The sequence below is a fragment of the Gadus macrocephalus genome, chromosome 11 (assembly GCF_031168955.1).
Source record: "Gadus macrocephalus chromosome 11, ASM3116895v1".
NCBI classification, from domain to species: Eukaryota; Metazoa; Chordata; class Actinopteri; order Gadiformes; family Gadidae; genus Gadus; species Gadus macrocephalus.
This window is the reverse complement of record NC_082392.1, coordinates 16,079,237-16,089,147: the sequence shown is the minus strand read 5'-3', so window position 1 is coordinate 16,089,147 and position 9,911 is coordinate 16,079,237. Positions and strand designations below refer to the sequence as shown.

Genomic DNA, 9,911 nt, shown 5'->3' with positions numbered 1-9,911 from the left:
CATCTAATGAATTCTGGGAGTTCTGCTGTGTTCCATTGTTTGCAGCAGGCTCTTCCAAACCCAAAGGCTAATATCGGCACAAATGGCAAATTGACACAAATGTGCAGTAATGGTCAGAGACCCTCTTGAAATTATTGATGAAATAAATAATGCATGCATTATAGTCAGAGATGATTTATATATGATTTTTGATGTTTAGGCAGCCACCCTCATAAAATTAAACTATTTTGTTTTATTTATTGACTCTTACTTCTGTCCTTGCAGAAACAAAGAACATAACATACATAAATGAACATTGTGAATCACTGATGAGGTACAGTATTTATTACGTAATGTAGGAATGTAGCATTGTCTGTATGGCATCCTTAAGATGCATAATGTCAACCATTTATAAAGTTGGAGTTAAAATGCAAGTTGCATTTGCATAAACCTCTTTATGTATTCAATATGGCTGCTGAGAGAGGTGACATGACATACTAAATCTAACACTGCCCCCATGTGGTAGACATACCAATAATCAAATACAAACACAAAAAGCATAGTTCATCGGCACACGATTGGGATAGCTACCCTAGAATGGTATATAACAGGTTTAGCTACTTTGGCTACACTTTTAATATTTTAAGGATTTGTGTTGATTTTAAAAGTATGGACAGCAGGAGAAGCTCTTCAGATAATGTTTATTTACATTAAAGTATTATAGCATGTTAATAAATCTTAAAACCATACATTAGAATCAACTCCCCATACCATTAAAATAAAAATGTTTGCCCGATGTAGTCTAAATAAGTTGCAGATAACAATTACCCTTAATAACTAACCCTCGTCATGAATGAAGAATCTTGGACATTTAAAGTTTTTATTATTTTACACGTCTGCCAAAAAATATTATTTGCAAATAATATTTTAAAATTAGTCACTCATGCAAGTCAAAACCATACCAAATAAAAACCATGAAAAACACAATGACAATCAAACAAAATGGAAAATGGAAAAAAGAGCAACAAACTACATAATGGTAAAGCATTGACATTTTCAGATTGCAAAGTGAAAAGTGACATGAAATGGAGCAATAATATCAAACACATACATTCATGCAATATACTATTGCAGCAAAGATGCCACAGTTGATAAACTATATCATAGCACTTTGGTTTGGCTGAGTTTACAGTAAAAGGAAAAAAAGAAATACAAATACTTAGTGGACTTAAGACTAGATAAATGAAGATGTACTGTACTATGGATTCAGCTAAACTCAATAAGCCAAATAAACCATATATGTATGTGTGTGATGCTAGTGTTTGAATCAACACAAGGACATATTTACACAAATATTCAAGTAATAAATGACAATTGTGAATGTAGATTATTCCCAAGAAAAGTATCCCAAGAAGGTCAGGCTCTCAACTCTCAACTCTTCCAATGTGATGTGCAACGGAAGAAACAGCATTACTCAATGGAAGATCTAGAAATAAAAATAAGTATGGATTTAGCAATAAAAAAACATGCAGATGAAAAATGAACACTGAACACAAAAGTACAAATGAAAACACAATGCAAGTAAATCAACAATGCCAAAAAAGCTTAATAATAATGGTAGCATCTATATACTCAAACTGGAGCTTTACCTCAATAGCTGGATGGGATTGATGATTGCTTTGAAAGCCACCACAGCAGACTGCTTCCTCCGAGTAATTGCTGGTGCTCCTGTGACTGAGTTTGAATGAATGATACAACTGTAAATGAGGGATAAGCGGGAATAATTAGAAACAGTACACAGAGACATGCAGACAGAGAGAGGATAGATAAGACACTTATAGGCCACAATTATAATGTTCCTTATCGATTTATCAATCAGTTTTTGTTTTGATCAATTGATTGATTGAGTATAGCCACCAAAGTTGTATGGTAACGCTAAAGGCAGCTGGTGCGAAATGATTATTCAACTGTCAAAATTGTAACAGATACATTTTAGCCAGATTATTTTGATTCAAAGTTCCGATATATATATATATATATATATATATATATATATATATATATATAAAAGTATACATATAGATTGATAGAGAAATAGTGGTTGCAGAGTGATTCATAAATAATAAGAAATAGCAATATATGGTGGCAAAAAAATGAAAGAGTGCAAAACAAATGTGATGATCAAATTTCCACTTACAAGAGCCAAAATAACAGGAGGCTGGTCAATGATGGAGAAGAGGTTCATGTCTGACATCTCCTTGGAACACTTTACTGGTACCACAACTTTATCGAGGGGGAAGGATATGAATGTCGTGTATTGTGTAATATGTTGGATGCAATGAAAAAACAAAGGTGAGTGAAAGTCCACTGAGTACAAGGGGCGGATGGCAACCTACGTGAAGGCGATTATAAAGAATTTCTCGTTAACCTTGTATTTGTTTTTCTGTAGTGTGTGATTCTTAAGTGAATCTTTTGTGTGGTTGCCATTCATATATATACAACATCTCTGCAACTTAAATGATTATTTCTTAGTATGCGCCACTGAAAATAAACATCTATAAAAAAAAGTCAATCTCAATACAAAACAGAAATCTCTTAAAACGCTATCTGTTTTGGCACTTGTCAGGTTAATGTCAAAAAAGATAAAAATAGAGGGAGTATGCGTACATTTTAAGAGAAAAATAGGAACGCTTTAAAAATAGATTTGTTTGACTTACATATAATATATATATATATTAGTTTCACAAAACATTAGTGTACATGTTTACCTATTCTCTAATGCAAAAAAGCTTTAAAAATATAAATTGATATATAGAGCAATAAACAAAAAAGTCTAAGATAATTCTAGCAAATCTTAAGGCATATGCTTAGACTGAAACAAATGTCCCTAATGTAGACAATTTCCAATATGGCCATGCAAAGGGGAAAAATAAATAATTTCCATCTTATTCTATACTATCATTCTCAATTGATTTATCAAACTATCTAGAGTGCATCACTGTCATCTGGGTCAATTTCAAAATGTCAAAGGTGTAGTTGGCTAACCCATGTTAGAATCTACGACCATAGCCGGATGAGGAGTTTGAGAATGAAGAGGAGGAGAAGTTCATGCTAAATCCAGAGCCTGCATCAATGCTGCCCCTCCGAGAGCCTGTTCTAGATCCTGTCCTGGAGCCAGTCCGTGAGCCGGCGGCAGACGTTGCCCCACTGACATTATACGGGCTGTAGAGCCCCTTGCTAGACTGGGAGGCGGCCTCAAGCAGCTTGATGCCAGTTCCTTCCTCCACCATGCATCTATCCATTGCATCTTTGAAGGAGATTTTCAGCTTTGTTTTGGGGCAAGTTATGTATTTTGAGTAAGCGCTGACATCCCTCAGCTTCTGTGCAGTGCGGGCATCAATTGAGCCCTTTTTAATGGAGTCATCTAGTGACACTCTGCCTTCAACGTCTGGCTCAATAAGACCACCGGTGAGATACTGGATCTCCAGGAAACGCTGTCCAGCCTCATAATACAACCAGCCCTTCTTAAGAGCTTGGGAAGCAGACATCCTTTCTTTAGTTCTGGGGTCTTCAAATCCATTGTATGCTTTTTGGGCTAGGCTAAGTCGATCAACCATGATTTTATCGACAAGGCCTTTCTCTGTTGCTTCGGGAACAGGGAGTCGTTCCCCAGTGGTCGGGTCGATTATACCCCCCGTGCAGGCCTGGGCCTCGAGTAACCTCTGGCCTGTAATATTGTCTACTAGGTTTCTGTGCATGGCTTCAGTGACAGAGACCTTTTCCAGGGTATCTGTGTCCAAGATCCCAGCAATTGGCCCAGTCTCTTCTGATGGATCATTCCATATCACCGCAGGTGCTTTAATGGTGGGTAGGGGACTCATAGCGAAAGAGGAGGAGGTGGATCCTGTGGTGGAACTAAATGATGATGTACGGGAACGGAATCCTCCCATGGTTCCCGAGAGCATATCAGCAAATTCACTGATGGACAAATTTCCGGAGCGGTATGTATCAAGCGAATTCTTGTCAATGAGACCACGTGCAAGAGCATCGTCAACGTCGTACTGTCTTCCGGATCTCCTGTCAGTGATGACGGATTTGACAGTGCCATCTGAGGACGTCATTGTGATCTCTTCCCATTCACACTCCTGCTCGGACAGCTCCAGATAGGTCTGGTGGTCGATGAGTCCCTTTTTGTAGGCTTCGTACACCGTCATCTCCCTGCCGGATTCTGGGTCCACGATGACAACTCTACGCTTGCGAACAGATGACTTGGATGATGACTTCCCCTCACGCTTTTTCTCCTTCAGGAGCAAAAGCACCAGACCGGTGTCTGGGTCTGTAATGCACCTCTCCATGAGTCCAAGATATGTGAGGTTCTCTTCGGTGTTGGGATCGAAGAAGCCTTTGGTGTCATCAGATGGATCAGTGAGAATCTCATTCATCTCCTCGTCGAACAGGCCACGTTTGTAGGCCACCTCTACAGGCAGACGATGACTTTCCTCTGGATCAATGATACCCCCTGTGGCAATCTGAGCCTCCAGGAGACGGATACCGTGATCTTTTAAGATCAGCCCCTTCTTCATGGCTTGGAACAGGGAAATTGTTTTGCCTGAATAAGGGTCTCTGTATCCAGTAACGGCTCTCTCAGCAGATAGGAGCTTGTCTTTGAATTCTGGCCCAACTATTCCCATTCTGACAGATTCGTGGACGGTCAATTTCAGGTTTTTAATTGGATCAATGACATAACCTGTGGCAGCTTGGGCCTCGAGCAGTTCAAAGGCAGTGCCTGGCCTGATCATGTTTTTCTTCATGGCCTGATAAATGGACAGACGGTCCATCGTGTTCTCCACATGCACTCCGGCAATACAGCTGGTTCCCTCAAGGTATCTTGATAGTCTAGCGCTAACCTCTTCCACTGTTATAAGACCTTCTTTCAACTGAGTGGCCGTCTCCTCGTCAATGATCTGTGAACGTAGGAGCTCTTCCAGTGTAATCTGTTTTCTCAAACCCTTGAACGTCAACCTCTTATCTCCAAGTGACAGAAGGCGCAGTCCACCTACCAGCTTGCATCTCTTAAGCAACTGAGAATATGACAGTTTTTCCTCTGTGACAGGGTCAACAAATCCTTTGACGTCATCACTCAGTCTTTCGTTGGTCTCCTTGTTGATGTAACCTCTTTTCAGAGCAATGTCTGCAGGCAGATGGAATTGGAACTCAGGATCTATGATGCCCCCGGTGGAATTTTGAGCCTCTAGCATTTTCAGCGCATAATCCTCCAGCACTAAGTCCTTCTTCATGGCTTGGAAGAGAGAGATAATTTTCCCACTGTATGGATCTTTGTATCCTGTCACCGCTCTTTCGGCTGATAGAAGTTTGTCATGGATTTCAGGGCCAACTACACCCTTGCGAACGGCCTCGTCGACAGTCAGTGTTTCATTTTTAAGTGGATCGACAATGAATCCTGTAGCAGCTTGTGCCTCCAAGAGGCTGAGAGCAACTTCTGGCTTCAAGAAACCTCTCTTCATTGCTTGGTAAATGCTCAATTTAGCACTAGTGTCTGTAGTTACACCAGCAACACAGCCCGTGCCATAGAGATACTGCTTCACATCGGTCATTTCCATTACGTCTCGGACCTCTCGCTTGCCTGACTTTAGGAGGTTGTACAACTCTACATTAATGATTCGAGCATTGTACAGCTCTTCGATGGTTATCCTTCTCCTTATTGTTGTGCAAGACATGGGACCATCATTCATGATGATCTCTCTCTGCTCCATGATCTCAATTATGATTATGATCATGCGCTCTTTGGTGATGTTACCGGAGCGATACTCATCCATGAGCCTCTGCCTTTCCTTCTCTGGAAGAAGATTGGAATTCATGACATCCCAGAGATTCATGGACTCGCCAGTCAGGCCTTCAATTGGAATTTCCATTTTGGTGTTGGCAAGATCACTCTGCGTTTGTTCTTCAGTGTAGAGGTATGTTTTCTCCACAATAACGGGAGTAGGAGACTGGGGCTTTGAGAGGGGAAGAAGGTACATTCCTGTCTCTGGATCTTTTGTGCACTTTTCTCTCAGCTGTTTGTATGTTACATGACCATCCGTTTCTGGGTCTGAGAATACTTTGTTGTCATCTGATTGTTCAGAGAGAGTCTTCACAATGTCTTTACTGAATATGTTCATTTTAAAAGCAATGTCAATTGGGACACGGTGACTTTTAACAGGCTCGATAATTCCTCCGGTGACCATCTGTGCTTCCAAAAATGGCATTGCATGCTCTTTCAGAACAAGGTCTTTTTCCATTGCCTCAAACAGTGAGATTTTGTTGCCTGTGAAAGGATCTTTATAGCCAGTGACCGCCTTTTCTGCAGAGAGAAGTTTTTCATGTAATTCAGGGCCAACAAGGCCTGATTTAACTGCTTCGTCTACAGACAGGCACTGGTTCTTCACTGGATCTGTAATGAAGCCAGTTGCAGCTTGGGCCTCAAGAAGTGAAAGGCCAGTCTCATGTCTCAGGAGATTTCTCTTCATGGCTTGATAAATGCTGATTTTCTCTTGTGATGTTTCAAGATACAGTCCAGCAATGCTGTCAGAGCCCTGGAGGAATTTATTTACATTGGGATTAGCACTGACCTCTTTAGGTGTTGTTTTGCCTTCCTGGATAAGGCCAAAGGTTTCCTTGTCAATGATTTTGGAATTGAACAGAGATTCAGCTGTGACTGGTGCTCTGAGACCCTTGAAACTGACCTGTTGTTCTTTCTTGGCCTCTTTCTCATCTACAACTGTGATCACAATCCTTATGATCTTTTCAATTGTAATCTTCCCAGACCTGTACTGTTTGATTAGGTCACGTCTTTGTTCCTCAGTAAGATATTCAGAGTTAATAATTTCCCAAATGGTTATCTTTCTCCCTTTGTATGGCCCTGAATTCATCTCCACAGTTGCCTGAGTCAATGCCTCTTTTGTCTGGGACTCTGTATATTTCTGAATTTCCTTTGAACTGATTGCTTGATCGGACAGGGGTAGAAGTGGGAGACCTGTTTTCTTGTCAACAATGCATCTTGCAAACAGCTGTGAGTAAGTGACTTGTTCCTGCGTGTTGGGGTCAAAGAAGTGTTGATTTTCCTTTGTTGGTTTGTTTAGAAGCTGGCTAGTCTCATTATCAAAGAAGCCTCTTTTACAGGCAACTTCTTGTGGGATGTGGTGGCTTTTAACAGGGTCAATGATGCCACCTGTGGTCAGTTGAGCATCTAGAAGTCGCATCCCTTGATCTGTAGGAATGAGATCTTTCTTCATTGCCTCAAACAGAGATACAGTCTGTCCACTGTAAGGGTCCTTATATCCAGTTACAGCTCTCTCTGCAGATAGAAGTTTTTCATGCAGCTCGGGTCCAACGATACCTGCTTTGACAGCTTCATCGACAGTATGCTTCTGATTCTTTACAGGATCAATAACATACCCTGATCCTGCTTGGGCCTCAAGCATATGCAAGGCAGGTGCTGGCCACATGATGTCCTTCTTCATAGCTTGATAGAAGGACATTGTCTCTTGGGTCGACTCGATCATCACCCCTGCAATACAGTTTGTGCCCTTCAGCGCGGTTTTGACGTCTTTTGTGTCGGACACTTCCTCTATTGTCTTCTTTCCAGTCTGAAGTTTGTTGTAGAGATCTTTGTCGATGATTTTGGATTCCAGAAGTTCAGTGGCAGGAACAGGTGCTCTCAGGCCATCAAAGGCAATCTCATTCTTCTTCTCTTTTTCCTCAGCAACAGTTATCACGATTTTTATGATCTTTTCAATTGTGATTTTTCCTGTCTTGTATTGACGGAGTAGGTCCCTTTTCTGGTCCTCTGTAAAGTATTCAGAATTGATAATTTCCCAGATTGTGACAGTCCTTCCTTGGAATTTCCCGAATGGCACAGACACTTGCGTTTTGCTGAACACATCCTTTGTCTCTTCCTCTGTGAAGATGCTTGAGCATTGAGCTGCCTTATCTGTGATTGGCAGGAGTAAAAGACCAGTGTCAGGGTCAGTGGCGCACCTTTCCATCAGCTGAGAATATGTAAGGGGTTCTTGTGTGCTTGGGTCAAAGTATCCCTTGGTGTCATCTGAAGCATTCTCCAAGCTCTTGCTCATTTCTGCATCAAAGTGACCTTGTTTGAAAGCTAATTCTTTAGGAACACGGTGGCTATTGATAGGGTCAATAATGCCTCCAGTGGCAAGCTGAGCCTCAAGGATTCGGACAGCATGATCGTGTTCAATCAGGCCCTTCTTCATAGCCTCAAAGGCAGAAATTTTGCTGCCAGTGTATGGATCTTTATAACCAATCACAGCCCTTTCGGCAAGCAGCATTTTATTATGCAGCTCTGGACCTATTAGGCTTTCCTTGACAGCCTCATTGACAGAAAGTTTCTTGTTTTGAATGGGGTCAATTAGGTAACCTGTGGCTGCCTGTGCCTCAAGAAGTATCATAGCTGTTCCTGGAGTTATCTTCTTCTCTTTTGAGGCTTGATATATTGACATTTTCTGATGGGTCGGTGACAACAGGCCAGCAATAGAGTTCTTTCCTTTGAGGATTCCTTTGAGTTTTTCAGACTGTCCAAGATCTTGCACGTTGGTTTTGCCCTTCTTCAGCTTGTCAAACTCTTTTTTGGTCAGGAGGCCAACCTCATGAAGCCTGCTGGCTGGAACCTTTTCTCGAATGCCATCGAAAGACAGAGGATCTGCCTTCCCACTGTCTACAGCATCTACACCTTGGCCATTTTGGACACTCTTTGTTGGAACCACCATCTGAGCTTCAGTTGCTTTTTGAGCCAGAATTTCAAGCTCTTTGTTTTTCTGATCTCTCTCAAGCTGCTCTAGTTTGTCACGCAAATTCTGGTTCTCCAATCCGAGTACCCGTTCCTGCTCAAGCCTCTGCCTCTCTAATTCTTGCATCTCCTTTTGCTTGTTAAGCATCTCCATCTCAGCCTCTTTTTGCTTGTTGAGGGCAGCATTCATGTTGGCCTGGAGCTTTTTCTTCTCTGCCTCCATCAGCTGTCTTTGGCGCTCCTGCTCATCTTGGAGGGCTTTGGCCTTTTTGACCTCTTCTTCAAACTGGCTTTCCAGTTTCTTCTTCTCATCTTCAATGAGTTTTTCTTTCTTAAGGAGCATCTCCTTCTCTGACAGGAAAGACTGCTGGAGCATTGTTTTCTCGTGCTCAATCTGTTTTTGCTGAGCATCAGATATCTGGATTAGAGAGACAAAAAATATAGTTAGGATATGTTTTAATTGCCACAAAATTCTCCAAACACTGCATTTATTTATTTTAACAATGGTTATTGTTTTGTAGAATGCACTCTGCTTACGCATATGGGCTCTTGTCAGTATTACAGTATACTTGTCTAGTATTCACATTACATGTATTAATTTTGTATTAAACCAATATTATTTCTTTACCTTATCAAGATAAAACACATAAATCAATGGAAAATGTATGTTCAATTATTTTTAGTCTCTCTTTGGTACCAGCATAATCACATGAAATCCACGTTAATAATTTGGATTCATTGAAAAAATATTTTATCACATTGTGCTCGAGAATATTGGGAACAGTTTTGCATTGCAACCGTTCTTTACATAGTCATTCATAATAGCCTGTAATAACTATTAACCAAATCAATTTTTGCGTTTAGAATTCCATCAACGGCATCGAAGTAGTTGACCATCTGTGGGTGAAGTCTCATGGGTTGAACAAGGCTGTTAACATTGCACCCAGAGGCATTCATTCAAAATAGTTAGACTTCTAACATCTCTTTGCAAATTGATAACAAAACCAATTTTTGCTGGTTTCCTATAAAAACAAATGATTATTTGTAAATGTTAACATTCCGTCGATATGCAGAATAACATTATAGGCCATAACCTTTCTCTCTGAGCTGCAAGTGTAATACT

The 9,911-nt window shown here is 40.8% G+C and overlaps 1 protein-coding gene across 31 annotated transcripts in view; it reads right to left on the bottom strand.

Annotated features, from left to right (window-relative positions):
* Window positions 1-661: 661 nt before the first annotated feature.
* Window positions 662-9,911, bottom strand: part of plecb (plectin b) — a 105,241-nt gene continuing 95,991 nt past the window's right edge. For 30 of the 31 annotated variants that reach the window (XM_060064951.1, XM_060064953.1, XM_060064952.1 and 27 more), the window contains 3 exons: window positions 2,177-9,206; window positions 1,629-1,736; window positions 662-1,465 (listed from right to left, as the gene is read on the bottom strand). In XM_060064951.1, coding sequence (XP_059920934.1) covers window positions 3,030-9,206 — 6,177 coding nt within the window. In that variant the 3' untranslated portion in view covers window positions 662-1,465; window positions 1,629-1,736; window positions 2,177-3,029. The remainder of the gene's footprint in view (window positions 1,466-1,628; window positions 1,737-2,176; window positions 9,207-9,911) is intronic. The other variant, XM_060064944.1, reaches the window with a different exon arrangement.